The 23,852-nt window shown below is 38.1% G+C and overlaps 2 protein-coding genes across 6 annotated transcripts in view; one reads left to right on the top strand and one right to left on the bottom strand.

Moving 5' to 3' along the window:
• The first annotated feature begins 919 nt into the window (after window positions 1–919).
• On the top strand, window positions 920–12,445 carry LOC111869883 (adenosylhomocysteinase). Its single transcript, XM_023861733.2, has 8 exons — window positions 920–1,059; window positions 1,258–1,448; window positions 2,721–2,873; window positions 3,131–3,319; window positions 7,544–7,759; window positions 10,347–10,544; window positions 11,652–11,846; window positions 12,066–12,445. The coding sequence occupies exons 1-8, from the start codon at window positions 1,032–1,034 to the stop codon at window positions 12,195–12,197; spliced, it is 1,302 nt and encodes a 433-aa protein (XP_023717501.1). The 5' UTR covers window positions 920–1,031; the 3' UTR covers window positions 12,198–12,445.
• A 6,381-nt stretch (window positions 12,446–18,826) lies between these two features.
• LOC111869880 (eukaryotic translation initiation factor 2-alpha kinase 1) overlaps window positions 18,827–23,852 on the bottom strand; it is a 64,829-nt gene continuing 59,803 nt past the window's right edge. For all 5 annotated transcript variants that reach the window (XM_023861727.2, XM_023861728.2, XM_023861730.1 and 2 more), the window contains one exon: window positions 18,827–19,353. In XM_023861727.2, coding sequence (XP_023717495.1) covers window positions 19,120–19,353 — 234 coding nt within the window. In that variant the 3' untranslated portion in view covers window positions 18,827–19,119. The remainder of the gene's footprint in view (window positions 19,354–23,852) is intronic.

Below are 23,852 nucleotides of genomic sequence, written 5' to 3'. Positions count from 1 at the left end.
ATTAATTCTGGCCAACAGCGTATCTTTGCTGTTATCGAAAGTTCATTTAGGTAGACACTTAACAAGCAAAAACAGAGTCATATTCGTAAATTCTCCGTTCCCAATAATCAACAGAATAGGCCTACCCCAGTACTGACCTCCAAAAAATTTACCCATATCATTCCGAACACATTCTCACAGAGAGAGTTAGTCAGTCCTCTCCTATGGGAGTGTTCCTCCTATATTCTTGTGTATATTGTGTCCTATGTTGTGTCCTTTCCTTGTGACAAGGAACGTAACTCGCGAAATTTGAAATGCGACAGATAGATGATAAATCTTGAAAAGTTTTAACATATAAACTTTATTATTATACATGACACGTATACATTTTAATCATTTTATAAAGGAGACATGTTGGCATACAGTGCAATGGTTTGACGTAAATAAACCACACCCGAAGATGGCACATTAGTGCCGAAACATGTAGCCAAGAGAAAGGTGAAATTGTGTGCACTGTTAGACGGTTGATACAAATACACATGGACGTGAATCAGTGTAACAGGACGCTAAAATATAACAATGCCTATATCATAATGCGTAAATTCGCATATAATAAGTGGGCTAAAATTGTATACCACAAACTTTGTATCATGCAAGATATAACATGTAACTTTATGTAGTTAATGACATGCCCAGGAATAGAACTTATGTCTGGCAAATTTGCGAACTTTTAAAAATAGCAGATCGCTGCGAAACAGCATCACTTCAACACCACGCCATATCGTAAATTCTTAACGCTTTCTGTTTTGTTCAGCTGTCCTTGTGCTTTTCATTATGCCCTATATTTCTTACTCTGTGACATGTGCTTTACTATTGGTAGATATCGTTGATATGGTCACCATAGCCAATGAGGAGCAGCTTTGTCAGATTTGCTCCGCCTTTTTGTGTAAATTAGAACGTAACTCAAAGGCTATATAAAGCTCCTGAAAGCATGCGAGAGCTCTCTGTTACTAGAAAACTTTGTGGGAGTGAAGTTAAGTAGTTGACAAACGATGTCGAAGAAACCGTCGTACAAAGTTGGTGAGTCTAGGCGATAAAGAATGCTTAATATTCATTCATATTTTGGTATTGAGAGTGACACATAATTATATAAGGATACCATAACCTCACATGGCAGATGGCATGCCTTTGATGCATATTAGTTGCTGCGGAAGCCGAAAGAGCGTGCTGGAACTTGCATCCCTGTGGCGCTAATTTGAATTTAATGGTGAATTACAGCGGACATAAACCAAGCGGAATGGGGGCGGAAGGAGATTATGCTTGCAGAAGAAGAAATGCCAGGCCTTATGTCCTTGCGAAAGAAGTATGGAAATATGCAACCACTTAAAGGAGCTAGAATTGGAGGCTGCCTGCACATGACAGTCCAAACAGCAGTGCTGATAGAAACTCTATTAGAACTGGGAGCAGAGGTAAAAAAATAATTAATTTATATTTATTATTATAACCTAAGATTAATACATTTTTGGAACTTTTCAAGTTGAGAAATATTCATGAATACCAAGTTTCAGCTAGAATGCAGACATTTATAATGCCTGAAGACTACTGTCTTCTGGAATGTATTCCATGTAGTCTGATAGACTACACTGACATTTCAAATGAATGTACTGGTTCCATCATCAGGGTCAAAAGGGTAAACCAAGCAAGAAATCACCAAGAAGGGGCAGCAAGCAGTTTCTTTGCTTGGCTTACTCTTCAATCCACTAGATGGGAAGCAGTACACTCTTCTGAAGTGTTAGTTGACCTTTGCCAGATTACATGATGTTACGTCCCAGAAGTTAGTACTGTTCATAGTTAATACTGTGATAATCTCAAATCCAGCTTCCTAATGGCTGTTTCCATTTTCTCTAAAGTTGTTTCTCTATCACATAACCTAACATTCATAATTAATTTCAAGCTGGAACAATTTAGTATGCTTGAGCCTCTAATACGCGTTCATTAAAACCACATTTGTCACAGAATTTCTATTGTATTTATTCTTACTACAAGGTCGAGGGTTGAAGTCCCGATGAGGAAATTGGATTTTTTTTTTCAATTGACCTAATCCTTCCAGCCGCACTAGGCCCTGGGGTTTACTCAGCCTCTAACAGAAATGAGTACCAGGAATTAATTAAATGATTTTCCTGGGGAGTAAAGCGCGGCCAGCGCATAAGGCTGACAACCTTACCGCCATCTTTGAGCCGATTGTCAAGGTAATGTGGGACCCTTAACGTCTCACAACCCCGTGGGCCTTCACAGCCTGTTACAGGGATAGCTTTACTTTACTTTTTTTTACTTTACAACCAACATAAAGGAGGTCAATCCAAGTTAACCTGAACTGTTACCAGTTTGTTTACAGAAATGTAAAGACATAGCCAAATATGAAATGATAAACATATGTAACTTGCTAGTTAAACCATGGAGTCTGCTGGTAAATAGTGTAACTGGTACATTTAGGCATAATTAAACTGTCTTCCAGTCTAAACTTTCACACTTAACTGCAGTGTTGGCCTGTTCACAGTGATGTGTGGTAAAGACCAAAACCTTGGGATTCACAGGAACAGGGTTAAATGACCTAACCCTACAAAGTTCATGGTGATGATGTGTGGTAAAGCTTGGGATAATCTGGACAAGACATTCTATTATGACAGAGAAAATATCATTAATAAGATACTGTTTATTAAAATTGTTCTTTTTATGTTTAGGTGCAGTGGTCTAGCTGTAATATATTCAGTACACAAGATCATGCCGCTGCTGCAATTGCTAAACGAGGTGTTCCAGTTTATGCATGGAAAGGAGAGACAGATGAAGAGTACATCTGGTGTATTGAGCAGACGTTAGTTTTCAATGATGGACAGGTACATGTGAGGTAGAATCAGAAGTAGTCACAGGCTAAAGAAGCTGGGTTGTGATTATTGACTTCACTGTCAAGTTATAAATCCTCTGAATTAGTAATGAGGATAGAAAATGATTCTGGGCACAGTTATAAACATTAAGATATTTTGTGTTACATGAAAAGTAAACCTGTTAGCATGCAGTTTCTGTTGTTGAAATGCTATATAATTTAATGATTCAGTGGATGTGTTATAGAGAAGGTGTTAATGTTATATTACAGCCTCTAAATATGATTCTGGATGATGGTGGTGACTTGACAAGTTTGGTCCATGCAAAGTATCCACAGTACCTGGAGGGGATCAGGGGAATATCAGAGGAGACAACCACAGGAGTGCACAATCTATACAAGATGTTGAAGGAGGACAGACTAAAAGTTCCTGCCATTAATGTCAATGACTCTGTTACAAAGGTACATTTCTTTGTACATTGCATATTGATGTTGTAATAAGTGCTGAGGTTAGGTAAAACAGAGAACTGATGCAATAAGGTGGAAGATACATTCCAGCTAGGGGTTTTCGTATAGGGCTAAAAATCTCCTAGAATCTGATGGTTCCCTGTGAAATATACTTACGAGTACTCATGGAGCTGGGCCCTTCTGGAGAAGACACAAATTCTGCAGCTACTCAAGAATTTCCCAGCATTTTATGGAACCCGAAGGTTCATTGCCATGTTCACAAGAGCCCTCCACTGGTCCCTATCCTGAGCCAGATCAATCCAATCAATACCATCCTATCTCTCTAAGATCCATTTTGATATTGTTCACCCACCTACGCCTTGGTCTTCCCTGTGCTCTCTTTCCTTCTGTCTTTCCCACCAATATCCTATACGAATTCCTCGTCTCCCCCGTTCGTGCTACATGCCCTGTCCACTCATCCTCCTTGACGTGACCATTCTAATTATACTTGGAGAAGAGTACAAGTTATGAAGCTCCTCATTATGCAGTTTCCTCCAACCTCCTGTCACTTCATCTCTCTTCGGTCCAAATATTCTCCTCAAACACCCTCAGTCTATGTTCCTCACATAATATCAGAGACCAAGTTTCACACCCATACAGAACCACAGGCAAAATTACATTTTGTGTATTTTAATTTTTATGTTTTTGGACAGCAGACAAGACAAATGGTTCTGGACTGAATGGTAGCAAGCATTACCTGAGTTCAATCTCCTCTTAATTTCCTCCGGAATCAGGTTTTGATCTGTTATTGTTGTTCGCAAATATTTGAACTGTGCCACATTTTCAAAACATCTGTTATCTATTGTTATGTCATGATTTTGCCCTTCATTTTGGTGATGAGATGATGTTTACTTCTAGACGAACCTCTTTACTTGCATCAATTAAAGTTCATGTGTTTTTCTTTATGGTATCTACATTATCACCCAGTAGATTCACATCATCAGCATAGGCCAACAGCTGATGTGTCCCATTTAATTTCAGTCCCACCTGGTTTCCCTGGGCCTTCCTAATGGCATATTCTAAAGCAGAGTTGAAAAGGAGTGGTGATAAAGCATCTCCTTGTTTTAGATCATTCTGGAGGGGAAATTTATCAGACAAATGTTTACTTACATGGACTTTACTGTACGTTTCGTTTAAACACATTCTAATCAACCTAACTAGTTTCATGGGTATCCCAAACTCCAATCAGAATGTTGTACAATGTTTCCAAGTTTTCCAAAGCCGCAACCCTGTTTGAGATTTCAACACAAAACTGTTCTTTACCCTCTATCTCATTTAATTTCTTGAGATTGAACCTCTCCATATGAACTCTGTGTGTTGTTTGTTTGCTCACTGCCAGTCTTTCCCTAACCTTTGCCACCACCAGGTAGTGGTCAGTATCATTACCTGCTGCTCTGAATGATTGGACATCAAATATACTTTAGTGCCGTCTCCTGTCTATCAAAATATGGTCCATTTGATTGTGTATCTTCCCCTCAGGAGATGTCCGAGTAAATTTATGGATGCTACGATGTGGGAACATTGTACTTTTGACAGTAAGAGTTTTTGATGTGGCAAAGTTTACTAGTCTAACTCCATTATCATTACTAATTTCATGCAAACTCTCATTCCCAATCATTGGTTTGAAAATGTTTTCCCTCCCTACTTTGGCATTGAAATCTCCTAGTAGAATTTTCATAGGGTACTTCGGGAATTTATCAAATACGTGTTCTAGTTCTCCATAGAATCTGTGCTTTATGTCATCAATTTTATCTTCTGTTGGGGCGTGAACATTCATAACAATGATATCACACCAATGACCGTTTAGTATTATATATGATATCCTATCACTAACAAACTCTACCCTCTTAACTGCTGACACAGTTCTCTTATGTACGAAAAAACCTGTACCTAATTCATGATTTTCACATCTCTTTCCATAGAAAAATGTATAGTCTCCTGCTGTTGCGATGCCACCTCCATCCTATCTGACTTCCTGTGCTCCTGCTAAATCTATCTTATATTTTAAGATTTCTTCTGCCACTGCCTTGAGCAAACCTGCCCTATACAAACTTGAACATTCCAAGTGCCAAATCTCATATCCATTTTGTTTAGCTTAGGTCATTTACCCTGTGAAATATATGTGAAAAAATGGTTTGTAGGTATGGAATGTGGAGGGAACTAGTTAAGGATTATGTCCAGATGCAGGGTTTAGTATTATTTGTCATGTTGGACCTACAGGTTTTATCACTAGAGTTAGCTGTAAGGGTGCTAGTTGAGTATTAGCTTTGAGGAGCTGAGGAAAATTATTAACCCGTTGCCGTGGTTCGACGTGTATGTTTCGNGAGAGACACGGCAGCGGAATTTAAATCACCGCGCAAAAGGGTTAAATCTCATGATTATTTGAAAATCTGTTCTTAGCTCCTAGTGCAGGTGCTGATTGGTTAAATCTAAAATATTCTATGACATTTACAGAATAAAGTAAGCTGTAAAATACACTCAACTCTCGATTATCTGGGATAATGGTGGTGATGGAAATCACGATTAATTGAAAACCTGGTTAAGACAAATTTTATTAAAAGCAGTACTGTAAAACTGTACCTTCATAATGCTAGAGGCCTACCTGTATTTAAATTTATTCAACCTCATTTTTATGTCATCTCATGGCCTATTTAATACTTTTTTTACATTACACTGAAGTATGAATTAGTTATTTCAGTCACAGTGTTCAACAACATCCAACACTTTTTACGAATATTGACACTTAACACTTAAAAAAAATGTAATATTGTTGTTTGCTTTTTCACGGCATTTTCCTTTTTACGGATATCCATATGAAGCCTACGTAACGTTAGCTTGTCACTTAATAAATAAACACGCTTCCTGTTACACCCTGACATTTTGCTAATGCACTTGAAGATCGATACAAAGAGACTAACTGGGGCACTGTATCTGTCCTTCAGACTTTCCACAAAGCCTTGCATTCTTTCACCCATACCCTAGAACACTGTGTTAGCACAACGGGACCAAAAATGCAGAGCTCGGTTCACACTAGTGCGAAAATAGTGTTACAACTCACCATGTGAAACAAAAGTGAATGAATATTAAACAACATATAAGCCTCAAAAAATCCCCGGTTAAGCCACCCCCGGATAATCGAGAGTTGAGAGTAAATACAAAGCTGAAAACTGGCATTTGCCCAAGTAGGGGCAAGAATTTTCTATTCTCCAAGTCATCCAGACTGGTTCTGGGGCCCACCGAGCCTCCTATCTAATGGGTACTGGGGACTCTTTCCTGGGCGTAAAGTGTCCGCAGTATGAAGCTGGCCACTCACCTGCAACTAGTACTAAGGTCAAGAAAACATGGATCTATACATCCACTTCCCCATACATCTTCATGGTGTAATGCTTAGTTAGTTGAGCACAGGGACAACTTTCCCTTTACCTTTACACAATAGTGATGGTAGCTGAACAGACATAGTAATAGCCTGCTAGCTAGTAATATATCATTAAAGGAAAGCAGTGGCACGCACACAGAGAACCTGCACAAAATAACTCGCGAGTTGTGCTGAAAGGAAGAGGTAGCCGCTGCAGCACATATAAGCATAGAGCAGGTATCTTTGTGATTTTGATTTTAAATTTAAATTTAAATTTTAAATATTAAAGCTAAATTGAGAATTTAAAATTTTAAAGCAATCGACGTGTGAATATTAATAAAGATTTTAAACATAATTGACAAAATCAACAAGGGGAGTTCTGGAATATCGGGTGCCGATTGACGACAGTGCAATGAACAATTGTAAATCTGGAGTTTAAATGTTAATACTGAGTGCACTGTGACAGCTACGTGAAGTGAAATACACCTGATGATGGCCGGTTGCGGCCGAAACATGTAGTGTAAAAGAAGGGGGACAAGAACTACAGTATAGTGTTACATTTACGACGGAGATTATATTATACTTATAGAAATAATTTCTAAGTTTTAAACATGTTGTAAAAGCTTTTATGATTATTCAAGATGGCAAAAATAAATTCAGTTGGTAGTGTGGTTACCTGGTAGCAGAACAGATTTTTATACTTTTCCTTATTCTAGTTGTAACTACAAATGTCAAACAAGTGACATCTATACTGATAAGCTAGTTTAATACTTTCTCAGTTAGATGTTAACTAGTAAATAGTGCAGTGTATTTAATTTTTTCAGAGCAAGTTTGATAACCTGTATGGTTGCCGTGAATCCCTTATTGATGGCATAAGAAGAGCGACAGATATCATGCTGGCTGGTAAGGTGGCTGTAGTGGCAGGATATGGTGATGTTGGAAAAGGGTGTGCTCAGTCACTACGAGCATTTGGAGCCCGAGTTCTCATCACTGAGATTGACCCCATTGTTGCATTGCAGGCAGCAATGGAAGGTTATGAGGTATATAATTTATGTTATAACTAGTAAGTAAATATTGAACCTAACATTCTCATTGCCAAGCTCAGTAGTACAGTTTATACAAGAAATTCCAGTCTGTTTCATAAAAACTGAATAACAATATGACAGAGCGAGACAGAGAGAGGAATCTGTTTATATCGTCTCTTTGACATGTGAATTACAGACACAGAACACCATCATTTGTCACCAAGTCTAGATCATGGCAGGCCTAAAACTTGCCTCATTGGCTGAAGTCTGTTCAATAGCAGAGAAAGATACATGTATATTGAATTAAAGGTTAAAACGAGAAATTTGTGTTTTAAGCACATTCAGTAAAATTGTGCATAGACAAGTTTTGCTGAATAACAGACTGCTAGTAACACTGAATTATACAATGCAATGAGTTAATGCACCTATGAATGTATTAGTTCTTTTTGAAAAAGTTAAGAGAAATTTAAACTGCCAATGTTGCACCTCACAGACAAACCATTTATTGTGGTTATATACACAATCCCATGTATGAAGATGAGAACAGTTTTGTGCTACAGTTTTTGATTTGTCTTTCTATGCCTTGTTTACCCTTCCAGTTTTTATTCCCCCCTTACACATGAATGAAAATTCCATATTTTATTGCCTTTATCATCCTGGAACAGGGAATTTAAAATAATCTTGGTACAAGGGGCTGGTGGTCAGATTTTAACTCAAGGGTGATGATAACTACTGAAAATATGTAATGTTTGGCCAGCTGGACTATGTGCAGTGCATGACCAATAAAGGTTAATGTCACAACTTGAAAATTTTCCCCTTTCTTCTGGAAACTGAGAGGAGCAAGAAAGAACATATATCAAATGTCTCTTTAAGAAGGTAACATTCCCACTTCATATTCAGGAGGTCTTGGGTTCAAATTCTGGCCTGGAGAGTGCCTATCCAGAGGTGGTTTTTTTTTTTTTTTTGCATTTTGTTAGTCTGTCCACATAAATGCCAGGAGGGTACCATATTTACTCATATTTTACACACTGTTACTCAGACTATCACGTATGATGGTTGTGATGTGTAAAATTTGCGAATGTTATATTTCACAGTACAATTTGACATTTTTCACTTAAGAGATTACAGTTCAGTGTAATGTGGCAACATAGTATGGATACTGAAATCTGTGGAACTAACCATAGAATTCCTTGATGAACATTCAGACTAATATGCTTCTTTATAAAATTATGACCACTGCATAATTTTCACAGAAAACAAATTTCCCCTTACCGTGTTGCCATAATGCATTTGACTTAATCATATTTTCCACAGTAAGTCTGCATCTGTTGAAATTTTATCAAAGGTAAAAATATGGTAATTTTTCCCTCAAATTTATCTGACAGCTGAGGTGTGTAAGTAATGTGAGTAAATATCATACCTCAGATGATGCCATGGCTGTTTCCTGCCACATCCTTTCTAATTTCATTATTCATTAATCCTACCAAATAGTATGAGCTATAGGCCCTATTGTTAATCCTTTCACCAGGTGTGACACATTGTTCTGTCATGGTCCAATGATGATATAACGGTAGTGACACCACCGTGTACTCAATCATGTGTAGCTCCGAAGTATGATGAGCTAGAGCACAGGAACTTTTACCATTGTTAACAGTTTGAATTCTGTTGCCCAGATGGCACCAATATGCAAGAGAGACAGCAAAATATCTGCCATCTATCCAGTTTTTTGTCATTGCTTATGCTCAGGCAGCAGGTTGCAATCACTTTGTGTCTGTGAATTCCTCAGGTAAGGGGGAAATGCCTACTCTGTTGGGTCGCTTAGAAAGAGCTAACCTCAGTCACTGGATGATGTACAAAGTCCAAAAGCCCAGTAATTCTGAGTATTATACACCATTGTTAGGACCATTTAGAATCTACTTGATGTTTTAGGAACGGGTTCATTTTAGTCCTTATTGGTCAGTGCCTCTAAAACAGAGCACCCCCGGAGTCACAGAATGTTACTGTCCACCCTCCTGTCAGGTACAGTTTGCGCTTTTATAAGTAACCTGATGAGCGCCATAGACGCCAAGTAGTTTGAAGCATAAGTGTGAAAATAAGGGCGTTTTTCTGACTTCAATACATCAGAATCTGGCAGTATGATGAACATACAATGTAATATTAGTTGCATCATGAAGTATACAGAGTTACATGGCTAAAAAAAAAAAAAAGATACCCAGGTTAGGTTACACCATAACAGATGAAACTCTCCAGGCAAGTAGTAAAGAAGAAAAAAAGAACACACAGATTGAGGGGAATGGATTGGGTAAGCTCAAGTGCTTTGTAGTGGGGATGAAATAAATTCTGATATAGAACAGCTTAATTTGTGTGTGATGGATATAAACAGTACAAAAGGGAGTGGAGTGGTGCATATTGCTCTAGATGTAGTATGTCAACTTTGTACCTGGCCTGTATACCTTAGATGTTTTAGGGATTTTTCCAAGGGCTTAGTCCCAACTTTTCTTTGGAGTTGAATTCCCATGTAATAGTAGCCTGGGAAATATTTTCAAAGAAGAGCTATCAAATTTTAAAGTGATGTCTTTATAGAGAAATTGGATTTTTACAGGTAACAACGATGGAAGAGGCTTCTAAAGCGGGACAGATATTTGTTACTGCAACAGGCTGTTTGGATATAATCACAGGTGATCATTTCCTCAACATGCGAAATGATTCCATTGTTTGCAACATTGGTCACTTTGATTGTGAGATCAGTGTAGCCTGGCTAGAGAAGAATGCTGTGGAGAAGATTAACATCAAACCTCAGGTGCAGCCATGTTAAGATGCTATTTGTTAGTACTGTCTTGTTTCTTGAACTATAACATATCATTCTGTACTTGTGAGCTTTAACATCCTCAGGGTGTTGACTATGAAAAATACCATATTCTGAGATGTGATGGCATGCCTTCTTTTAGAAGTTTATCAGTGTTTTGGAGGAACATCTGTAAACATTTATCAGACCACACAACATCACATACCTCAAGATAGCAGCACTTTTTATTCTGCAGTTCTTTGGTAACCTTTGAACCAACAAAGTGACTAATATAGGATTCAGTATGAAAGTCATGCTACTCAGAGACATCTGATTCTTTGTATCTTTTTAATTCTTCACATCAAGAGTATACCAAAATGACCACAAAAATTGGATATTGGCATGTTCCAGTAATGTCCTCATGGCAAGATACACCTACTTTCATGAAACCTAAAGAAGTTGCAATTTAAGGATGCATGTATACCCACAGCCCCACAGGGTCCACTCAGCCTTGCGAGGATAATTGAGGAGCTACTTCAAGGAAATAGCAGCTCTGATCTAGAAAACCGAAATTAATGGCCGTGGGGATTCGTTGTGCTGACCACGCGACACCCTCTATCTTCTAAACGTGGCACTAACTTTGCCGAAAGTGGCAGTCGCTCAGTCGGTATAGTTTGCTTGTGGACTAAAACCGCCGAGTTTGTTTTTGTATACCCACAGTGCTGAGGTGTGAAGCTGACCACTCACCTCTAACTAGTGCCAAGGTCAAGAAAATGTGGATCTATACATCCACTCCCCCATATGTCTTCATGGCATAGTGCTTAATTAGTTAAGCACAGGGACTTTACGTTTTTACCTTTTACCTTTGTATACCCAGAGTGATGTGATTATATATTTCTGAAGTACATAAGAAAATTATGGTCATCTTTGTGTGTAGAAATTTGGTAAAAAATACAAGAGTCTTCCAGTTGATGTATTCATCTTTGGGGGTGTGTTCATTGAGTGTATTTTTTCTTAGTTGTGTATTTGTTGATTTTGTATCATGTTTCTACATTTAACAGAATTTAGGATACATTATTACAGCAGATTGGTAATCCTGTCATTAATACATTTGAATTCCAGGTAGATCGGTACAAATTGTCCAATGGGAACCACATAATTGTGCTGGCTGAGGGCCGACTGGTGAATCTTGGTTGTGCGATGGGTCACCCATCCTTTGTGATGAGCAACTCCTTTACAAACCAGGTGCTGGCACAGATAGAACTGTGGACCAAGCCAGAGCATTACAAAGTTGGAGTTCACATGCTGCCAAAAAAGGTAGAGTTTAGTATACTACATCTCAGAAACTGATTATCTATAATATGTTCATACATTTTTTGAAGTAATGTCCTTACTTTTATATGACCATGTGCTGTGTAGTTAGTTGGCCTGTGAACAGATGGAAGCATTTACAGAAGCAATTGTTACTATAGCTCCACAATGCTTTAAGTTTTGTAACTCTGTCAACATTTTTACTGACAACTGCTTGTGTTGCAGCTGGATGAAGAGGTGGCAGCCCTACACTTAGATCACTTAGGAGTGAAGCTGACCAGATTGACCCAGAAACAAGCCAACTACCTTGGAATTCCTCAAGAAGGCCCATATAAGCCTAATCATTACCGTTACTAGTGGAGTCATCTTGCCAAGTTTCAAGATACCATTCCCACACAAAGAATGCTTTTTATATGGTAAAGATACTTATGTATCATCTAGTTTTATTGTATTTTTATTCTATTCTGCATAATAAACTCTTAAAAGACTGTGCCAGTAACAGAACTGATGCATTTTTGTAACTAAAGTTACTTATGTCTCAATTTTATTGTATTTTTATTCTGTTCTGCATAATAAACTCTTAAACGACTCTGCCCGTAAGAGAACTGATGCATTTTTGTAACATTAAACCATCTTGAAATTATGAGGGTTGTACTGAAAGTCATGAGCAACAATTTTTTGTGGAGAATATGCTTTATTATTGACAAACCAAATACACCACCTCAATCTACAGACCTTTCTTTATTTTTCCACATAATCGCCACTTCTTTGTACATATTTCTCCCAGTGTTCTGAGAATTTGAAAATTCCATTCTAGCCATCCGAAGACACTGACACACTGCTTTCTGAATTGCCTCCCTTGTCTCAAAACGTTGTCCACGCAGCTGATCCTTCACAAATCCGAAAAGATGGTAGTTGGAGGGTGCCAGATCAAGGCTATAGGAGGGATGTGGAAGATCTTCCCACCCCATCTTTGCAATGGCTTCTGATGTGAGGCGAGCGGTGTCATGCAGGATGATGATGATTTGTCCTGGACATTTATCGCGCAATGCACGACGGAGCTTGTGCAGCATCTGGAAATAACGAGCAGCATTCATGGTTTGCCCAGGTTCCAGGAATTCGGCCAGAATAAACCCCTCTGCATCCCAGAAGACTGTGCCCATCACCTTCGCAGCTGATGGCACTGTCTTTGCCTTCTTTTTTGATGGAGAATGCAAATGGTGCCATTCCATACTCTGCTGTTTCGTTTCAGGCTCGAGATGGTGAAACCAGCTTTCGTCACCTGTCTCAATACAGAGCAAAAAATCATCGCCTTTGTGTTGATATCTCCACAGCAGTTCTGAGGTGATGGGCTTTTCACTGACCTTTGTGGTCTTTGGTCAATAACCGCGGGACCCAATGAGCACAAACCTTCCTATAGCCCAAGCTCTCAGTCATCTCCTGTACTGCACTGTGCCCTATTCCAAGTTTTTGGGCTGTTTTATCCACAGTCACACACCTGTCATCTTGAATGATCTCATCCACTCTTTCCTTGTTGTGTTCCGTTGAGGCTGTTAGAGGACGACCGCTCCGAGGCTCATCTTCGATGCTGGTGTTCCCATCTTTAACACATTGCGGACCGGTGGCATATTATTATGACTTTAGGACATGTTATGTTGAAACACACTATACCTTGCACTGGCGCCAGGCAGACGCATGACTGGTGCGTGACAGACCTCTTGAATGTTTGCTTCGTAGTCAGTAACATGACCCCGCTGTTTATTACCCAACTCTTTTCCTTTCTCACTCCAAAAGAAAATGCCTTTGTTCATCTTCCAGCTGCATGCACCGGGCAGGAAGTTACTAGTACAAAATGGATCAAAGTCAGAAGAGGTTGAGGTCCAAGCATTTTCCCGGAGAACAAGAAATATCTGACTTGTTCTGTGATGAGCTATCTGATGTCCCTTGTGAGTCTGCTAGTGATAGTGACTCACAATCTGATAGTGAGTGTGACAGGGGCAAACAAAAAATTGTGGCCACAGACAGTGAAAGTGACAGTAGCTCTGATGAAAGTGCGGGTAGCAACATTGTGGGGAGAGCCACATGGGGAAAAGTAGACAAAACGCCTGCTTTGGGACAGTTTACTGGAAATCCAGGGGTGAAGCAAATTCCATCGGACCCAACACAAGTGTCTGAAGTATTAAATATGACAGGAACGGAATAGAATGAATGTTTTTAGTTGTAAATTGAATCGTTCTAATCGTACTGCTGAATAACATCGTTTTGCTTTGCTCATATTTTCTTGTATATGTGACTGAGAATGACAGTATTTTGAGAACATGAGTTTCACGATTTGGCCTATTATTCTCTTCCTCGGAAAACAGTAAATTGGACAAAGAAAGTTGCTTTGTGCAGTGCTTGAGGTGAAATGAAAATAGAACCGGGATGCCATCCCGCCACATCCCACCCCACCTCAAGCCCTGGGTATTGTACATTCCATTTACTGCCAAAGAAGTAACGGGATGCTTTTAAGCCATTTAGAAAAGAACGGGGATGCCATCCCGCCGCATCCCGCCCCACCTCAAGCCCTGGCCTTGTGGCTTATAAATTGTGCCATTTTCAATTCATTTTTGGTTTTCAAAAATCTAAACCCTCATTCAAAATTGAAATACAAGGCATTTCTGCTGAATGTGGCAAAAGCCTGGGCTACAGACCACACGGTGGCGGCAGAACGGGCAGCAGACACAGTCTTAGTATGACCGGGGCCATCTACTACCACCCCACGCAGGCCTCATTTTGACCCCCCTGGGCGACTCTCGGGTGATATGCGGAAACATACCCTTGTGAAAATTGTGAAGAGTGAACATGCCAAAGGGATGCAGTGTTTGCACAGTACACGACAAAAGGAGTATGACTGTCTACATGTGCAAGTTCTGTGTAATGCCACTTTACAAAGGGGAATGTTTCCAGAAATATCACACTCTCAAGCACTTCTAAGGAGCATTGGTAAGTGTTCTCCAAAAATTTTAGTTCATAAAATTAATTAGGAGATTTTATATTAATTTTTAAAGTGAACAGCGCACAAGTTAAGGTAGTAGGTTTAAAAATGCCGGTCCCCAGGGTGATTTAAATATTTAAATTGCCAGTCCGCAAAGTGTTAAAATGTTTCGCCCATCTTCGAACACTGCTCGCACCCATGCACACACTTCCATAAGCACGCTGAAGTCTCTGGTGAATTTCTGCAGCAGGGATTTCCTCTTTCACAAGAAATTTGATGACAGCACGTTGGCGAAACGACATATCGTTGTCGGCCATTTTGTTAGGAGTGATACTGGTCACGTGATGCAAGCTATTGACGTCACAAGACACTCTAGGTTAGCGTTGGCCAACCTAATACATCTCAAGGGCCAAATTTAGTTTATAGAACACCATCAGGGGCCAGATACAGTGTTTCTTTCAGAAGAGTGGTCGGGGAGTATTGCCCCCCAAACTGAATCAGTCACAACCCGTGTAAAAACAAGAGCATTTAAACCTATGTATTTAAATTTTACGTTGCACCAATAATATTAAGCCAATATTGAAAATTTCACCAATCGATTTTATTGCCTTCTATCACTTCTACCCCCAGAGCGTTTTTTCTTAAAGAAACACTGGCCAGATCACGCCTTATGTTTAGTTTTATATATGCCAGAGAAAAATGTAATTATAATTTAAGAAAGAAAAATAAAATGCCTTGAAATTTGCAATTACTTGCCATAAAACAGCACAAATTCCTCTTTCAGCAGGGATGAGCACAAAAGACTTTCAATCATAGTTTTATGGTCTAATGATTATACCTAAATCCTCATATACACACTGTTTTAATGAGAGCACTGTGGTTTCATAAAACTGGAAACCAATGATATAAAATCCACTTCTAATTGTGAGGTTGCCACTCGAAGAATATGTGATAACACGACATCTGAAAGTCTGTTCCTGTTCTTAGACTTTACATGCTTCAGCGATGAAAACGCTGTCTCGCATATGTAAGTACTTGCAAAAACAGAGCAAAGTTTGAGAGCCCAATTTCGTAACAGTGGGTAACGTTCTGGTGAAAGCAGTTTCCAAAAGTCAATTCCAGTAACCTGAGATGTGTTTAAGGATGGGTCACATTGAAGTTCACAAAGCTCTAATTGCAGATGACCTGGCTGAGATTCTATATCACAATGTATAGGATTACTGAATAAAGAAATATCAGGTCGAAAGCTTTCAAAATCGTTAAATCGTCGGTCGAACTCTGAAGACAAATCTTCAATAATTTCAGTGTAGTCCCTAAACTCCAAGCCTTCTTCTTCTTCTGAGAGTTTCCGACAGCAAGGGAAATGTAGAAGGTTATTTTTGTCCAATGCAGACTTAAATAAATGTAGCTTTTTATGGAAACTGTCAACAAAGCCAACCATCTGACATATTGTCTGCTTCTTGCCTTGCAATTGCAGATTCAGAACATTCAAGTGTTGAGTGATATTGGTGAGAAAGGCCAAGTTTCTCAATAATTCAACGTCTTCGAAATCCTTCTGTAGTTCAGCAGAATTTGCAACCTCTTCTCTTAGGAATGTTGCTATTTCATGACGGAGTTCAAGAATCGTACCAGACATTTTCCACGGCTTAACCATCTTACTTCAGTGTGCAGAAGCAGGTCCCCGTAAGCAGAATCCATTTCTTCCAAGAGGGTCAGAAATTTTCTGTGAGTTAGTGATCGATTTCCTCCTCTGATCAAATTAGTAATTTTTGTGACAGTAGGTGGTGGGTAGGTAGGCAGTTTAATTGATTTGGCACATAGAGCCTCCTGATGTATAATACAATGCAAGGTAGGTACAGTAATTTGATTCTGTCTTAAAAATCCAACAAAACCGCTTATTGTCCCTGTCATTGATTTAGCGCCATCTGTTACTATGGAGGACAATTTTTCAAAACCACCGAATTCCTCCACTGCACTCTTAACAGCGTTAAAAATATCGACACCTCTAGTTGTGCTGTGTAAAGAGCACACTTTTAACAACTCTTCGAAAATTGTAAAATCTTCCTTAATTGCATGAACAAAATATCAGTAACTGATTAGTATCTGAAACATCTATGCTTTCGTCGAGAGCAATTGCGGAATAGGAACAATTAGCGATAATGTCTTTCACATTATTAGATATCTGGTTGCTAATATCTTCCAGCCTCCTAGTAACAGTCTGTTTTGAAAGGGGCACTGTTTGAAATTTGTTTCCTACCTTATTTTCATTGAAAGCTTCTGCCATCTTTATCGCACAGTTCTTAATTAATTCACCATCACTTAACGCTTTTTTAGCTTTCATTAATTCATATGTCACGAAATAAGAAGCCAGCAAAGCTTCTTCTTGTTGTTTTGTTTCATTGGTAAAAAGAGATTTCTGCTGGAAAAGTTTTTTCTTTAACTGATCGCAGACTACTTTCCTTGATTCACAAGAGTGTTTTCCGAACTTCTGTTTATGATTTGTCGTGTAATGCCTCTTTAGGTTGTACTCCTTTAAAACTGCTAGCACTTGAAAACATACTAAACACTGTTGCTTGTGGTCTTTATTTAATATAAAAAAATAGTCATGTTCCCACTCAGATTTGAATGCCCTGTTTTCACTATCAACTTTTCTCAATATACTATTTGACATGCTGTATCACTTACAATAACTGCAAACACAATTTTAATTGAAAAACAATTCTACACTCACACTCCGTAATCACTCTTCACTTTCTAAAATCGCACTAACTGGGAGACATTTCTGCTAAAACTGGCACTTAACAAAGGCCAGGATGCTGAGAGAAACGGTAAACATCCCATCCCCACGAGCAAGCATGGAATGGTTACTATTTTGAAGGTGTCATAAATCCTTCACCACTACAGTCTTCCCTTCAGTGTCATCTCCCTACAGAAGTAGGGTTGGGGAACTTGGAATTTCCATGACATGAACACAGTTATTAGAAAACAGTTCGAACTGTCCAACTTGGTAAGAATGTATACAGTCAATTGCAAAATGCTGTAAGCTAATGAAACATCCTATTAAAAACTGAATTCTATGCCATTACAGCTGTGAAGTTAAGATTTTTGAAAATAAACCTGAGACTTGGCAGGGGTCCAGTGTAAATCAAGTCGCGGGCCGGATGCAGCCCACGGGCCGCCAGTTGGCCATTGCTGCTCTAGGTTAACACAACAGCTCGTTCCACTTACCACCGTATTCTCTTTCGCCTGCTGTTCCCAGGTTGCGTGCAAAAAAAGTTGCTCATGACTTTCGGTATAACCTTCATAATTTATCTGTCTTCAAGGGGTCAGTAAACCCTCTTATTTACATACCTGTGCTGAGTGGAAAAATCTTTGAATTTATTCATTAACATTTTCCACCGCTGTCTTAGGTAGGTTACAGAAAAGTCCATGTATGTAAATGGTCTGATACTTATTTTTTATGATAGACATTATCTTCAGCTGTTGCACTCTGTAGCATATAATTAAAATCAGGATTGATTTCCATCAAGAAATCTTGGTACATGTAATACACATAAAGAATCTCCTTTGAAGTGTTGGTCATCTTCTGATGATGGTTATCACTGGCCAAAACATCTAAAGGCTCTATTTTATTATTAAAAACACTGTTGCACTTGAAGGAAATTGATCCCAATTTTGCTTATATTGGTCTTATGTTTCCTGTCCAAAATGATCTTTTGCTTTTGTTTGAGGTCAACAGTCTCGCTACAGATACCATAAAGTTACCTCTTCCAATTATCCTGTCATACTACCATGTAACCAAGGAACCAAACATTAACACAATATGATCAGAGTATCTAACAGGAAAGCCTGTAATCCCACACTGAAGCACACACATACTTCAGCACTCATACCATAAATAATTAGCTGCTGTTAATAGTCACTACTTGGTGGCTTCCTGATTGAAAATGCACGGGTAGTTACTGTAGACAGAATAAATCATATACAGAAAATCATTCGGCAAGTCAAATGTACTTCAAATTGTGTTTAATTTATGGATACCTGGTATTATAAACACACAACTTACTAGGCAAATGAATGCAAATAACAAATAAAAATCATACGACAGGAATAAAACTGTGGTCTCTTAAGTACACATGAAATACAACAAATTACAAGACCAGTATATGAAAGACGTATCCTCACTTAATACAATATTTTGTGGTACACAGGCTTCCACACCTGAGTTGAAATGACAATTCAGGTTCCATGCTACATACACTGTGAAATACCCAGTCTTGTCAATCTAATGGAAAGCAGACATCACTTTCCTGCTGTTATAGTCTGCAGTTCTTGAAGCTTCTGCCGCAGCTCCTCAAGCTCACGATCCTGCTTCTTTATTACTGCAAGCAGGTGTTGAATTGTCTTATTTTTACTGTCTACACATTCAGCAATGTCATTTGTTTCCTTTATTAGTGGCACAAGCATCAACTGAAGCTCATCGGCAGATGGTCGATCTGCAGGCGAAGAAGACACAAGACGACCAATCAACTGGGCCTGATGAAACAAACAATGTTCACTTTATTTATTTATTTACCCATCAACATAAAATGGAGTGAGAATGTATTCATCTCAGAAGGGTTTCATTCAAATTTTATTCTGACTTGGGGTTTTCCAGTTCAACGTGAATGTCACGAAGTATCATTAACATTCCAACGCTACTATGCCAACTGTAATGTTTATTGCCACTTGGACCAGTTACTGTCCCACCATAAGCACTTATGCTCTTAAGGTCAGTTCTTTGTCCACTCACTATGACCACAATGCCACTGCTCACTCATTTTACTCACCACTACTTTTCTCATCTCATCACTAAACTGAACTGAAAACTGACTCATGACTCACATCACACATTACTTAACGATGCTTCTGCACTGAACTGTTCTGGAGCTCTCTCAAAGAATTTCACAGTTAGTTCATAAGTGTAGTCACTTTTTGGGAACTCTGAAGTGACATCTTGGTGACATCAGCCTTCAGTGTCAGAGGAGCAAATGTACCAGAAGGTGTGACGAGGGTGTCTCAATATTTGAAACGAATGCGAGGTGTGCATACCAGGCAACGCAACCCTCCCCTCACTCAACTCAACGTGGCACAATGTTACGAGGGTGAGTCAAATGAAAATCGTAAATTTTTTTTTATATTTAATTTATTGAATGAAAGCGGTACACAACTATGTCATTTTTCTACATAGTCTCCATTTCATTCAATACAGACCCTCCAGCATTTACAAAGTGTATGGATTCCTCTAGAAAAAAATTCTTGTGGTTGTCTGCACAACCACTCATGCACCGCCTGCTGTACCTTTTCATCAGAACGGAACTTCTTCCCTCCGATCACCTCTTTGAGTGGCCCAAACGTGGTAATCACTTTGGGGCTAGGTCTGGTGAGTATGGCAGATGTGGAAGACACTCAAAGTGAAAGTCTTGGATTGTTGCAACTGTTGCACGGGCAATATGGAGCCGAGCATTGTCATGTTGCAAAAGGACATCTCTAGTCAAAATTCCACATCCCTCTGATCTAACTGCAGGTCGAAGATGATTCTTCAAGAGATCTGAATATAAGGCACTGGTGATAGTGTTCCCCCAAGGCGTGTAGTGCTCCAAGAGTATGCCTCGTTCATCCCAAAAGAGAGTCAGCATAATCTTCCCTGCAGATGGCTGTGTCCAGAACTTCTTGGGTTTGGGTGATGAGGAACGATGCCATTCCTTGCTCGTTCTCTTTGTTTCCAGTTGGTGGTAGTGCACGCAATTACAGAATGTTGTTGTTCTTTCGTGCATGTACATATTGGAGCAGCCATCTTCAAACCGGCAATGTGATGGCGTTCTGTTCTTCTGCATTATACTGACACCTATAGGATACTCTTTATAGCATTGGTAACATGTCTGCTAACTTATAGGACAATGGTGCGATATTTCGAATTTTCATCTCAGTTTTAGGTTTTCATTTGACTCACCTACGTAAATTCACATACAAAATGATTCAAAAGTCGTGCATTCAGACATACTAGAGAAACTAATGACTCTCAATACATATTGCCACGTGAAATGACAACACTGTGGGATACAGTAGGAAACTGATTTATATGACACTAGTTCCTCTCATCTTTAACTGTCTACAAATACAAAGTTAATAGAAAGTCCGTCGAGTGTAACAATTTGTAGGTCACTTCTTTATCACTTCTGCCTTACATGTTTCGGTTTGACACAACCATCAGCAGAGGCACTTACTACAATTATGAAAACACTGTCGTTGTTTATGATGTTCACAGTTATGTTTGTTGTGTGGACGCTGCTACAATATGTTCACGTGTAAAAGCACAACACTTGCTAGGATAGTTGAGTACACTATCAATTCTCACTTTCCATCCGAAACTGTTTTTAAGTTAAAACGCTAATGTTAAAATATTTAAAACATTTGATGTAAAATGCTAAGCTCCTCCTTGTTAATTCATCCCGAAGATGGGAGATGTCAGCTTGAGGTTGTATGGCTGCAAAGATATTGTATTACATTAGGTTTTATATATTATTATATATTTTTTTGTTTAGTGTTGTATTTGATCCTTGCTTACCTTATGGTTAGATGTTTCCTATGTGCTGTGTGTTGTGTACTGCAGTGGGAATTCCTACGCTGGTGTTATTTAAAGCCTTGTGTGTTATGACGTGGTCGGGGGTGTGTTTATACAAGTAGTAATGAGGTCAAACATGCTGTTCTGGTTATTGATCTCTTTTGCCTGTTTCTGCTCGTCTATTAATTTATTATCCTTATAGTGGCGGTAAATTTGGTATTCTTCCTTTATATTCATTAATTTACCTTTCTTTGCTACTTCGATCAGTTCCATGACTTGCGAAATTGGGCCGTATTGATGTTGTCTATTTAGGATATGTTGAGCATAGGCGGAGTCATTTTTATTGAATCTTATACTTCTTATATGTTCATTATAGCGTGTTACTAATTTTCTGCCTGTTTGACCTATATACACTTGTTGGCACTCCTGGCAAGTCAACTTGTATATGCCACTTTGTTCGTAAGAATTTATGTTTTGTTTGTGGTTTAGTATTTTGCCTAATGTATGATTTACTTTAAAAGCTATTCTTACGTTCGTATTTTTAAATAGTTTCGTAATTCTTCTTGTGTAGCTTCCGTTATATGTGTAGGATACCCATTTCTGTTCTCTTCTTTCAATGGGAGCACTTGTTTTTTGTTGTTGAAGTTTATGATACATTCGTGTAATGAGTTATTTATTGTATCCATTGTTTTCCGCAATGTTAATAATTGTATTTAATTCTTTATTTTTTGCTGTGTTATCCATAGGTAGGATGGTTAATCTATGTAGCCAATTTTTGTTCTTTGGGATGACAAGATTTATTGTTTATCGTTGTGTCTGTTGTGGGTTTTCTAAATATCTCCATTCTTACTTGCCCATGGTTGTTAATTAGTTTTAAGTCTAGGTACGTTATTTGATTATTTTCCTCTTCATTTAGTGTGAATTGCAAGTTTTTATTTTGCTTGTTAAATTGATCTAAAATGTGTTGGGGTGTTATGTTGAACATATGGTTCAATCAAACGTGTAAAAGCAAAAACATTACTCCGAATTACGCTAAGTAAAAAGTAAGAGGCTCAATACAAGCTGCAAAGCTAACCCCAAAACAATTAACAAAACTAAGAATAAATAACGAACTAAAATTCCTATATGTCAAAAAACAACAAATTAATAATAAATTATATGAAATTCACTTAAAAATGCTCAGTTTTGGCAATCCAACTGGCAACTACTAGAAAACAACATAAACAGAACGCTAAATGAAGAGACGAAAGAACACTATGCCAAACTTAAAAAGAAAAATAAACAAACAAACTCTTAATGATACACAACCACATAAAAAACAAACTTTCTACCCACGCACACATAACTTGACAAATATACAATTCACCAAAAATGAGGAGGACATATTAAACGAAGGTATTAAATACAATATAGAAATACCACCTAAAATGTGCGTAAAACAAATTGTTTATGAAACAGAAAATGCAATACGACAAATAAAAGACAGCAAACAACAAGAAGCAATCAGATACTTAGCAACAAACAACCTAAAACAAATCTTAGCTAATCAAAAAACAAATAATAAACAAAATAAGGAACAACTATACACTACCAAACAAATAAAACAAAAACTAACACAAAATCACGCAACTATAGCCGAAGCAGACAAAGGAAAAACATTAGTAATTATTTACAAAAAAGACATAGATAATAAAGTTAAACAATTTATCGATAATAATAATATTATCGAACTAAAAACAAATCCTACATCGAAGTTCCAGAAATTAATGGAAAACACATTAAAAGCATGTAAGAATGTAATAAAACCAGAAACTAGAAAACACACACACCAAATGAACCCACAAGCGCCTAAATTGAATGCAAAAATAAAAATACATAAACCAGAAGCACCAATAAGGCCAATAATAAATAATACCAACGCCCCCACACACAAACTAGCTAAACATATGCACCAACAACTACAAACATTATTAAACTTAAAATATGAATATAACATCACTAACACCTTAAACTTCGCAAATAATATTAGCAAACTAAAACTAAACCCAGAACACAAACTGCTCACAATGGATATTAAAGATCTATACGCAAACATTCCAATAAACGATGTAATCCACATAACCAAAAATTCACTTAACCAAAATCATATAGACAAAATTAGCAAAGATGAAATTATCACAATCCTCCAAATGATATTGAATCAAAATTACTTCCAATACAATGATAAATTTTATAAACCAAACTCGGGTGTAGCCATGGGCTCCCCCTTATCAAGCTTAATGGCGGAAGTATTTTTACAACATTTCGAACAAAGAAAAGTAAAACTTCTACTAGAAGAAAACTTCTACTAGAAGATAAACGCATCATCTACTATAACAGATACGTAGACGATATAATTATGATTTATAACCGATCAAAAATAACACCCCAA

Source organism: Cryptotermes secundus, unplaced genomic scaffold, assembly GCF_002891405.2.
Source record: "Cryptotermes secundus unplaced genomic scaffold, Csec_1.0 scaffold488, whole genome shotgun sequence".
Classification (NCBI taxonomy): Eukaryota; Metazoa; Arthropoda; class Insecta; order Blattodea; family Kalotermitidae; genus Cryptotermes; species Cryptotermes secundus.
This window is presented reverse-complemented; position numbering and strand designations above follow the sequence as displayed.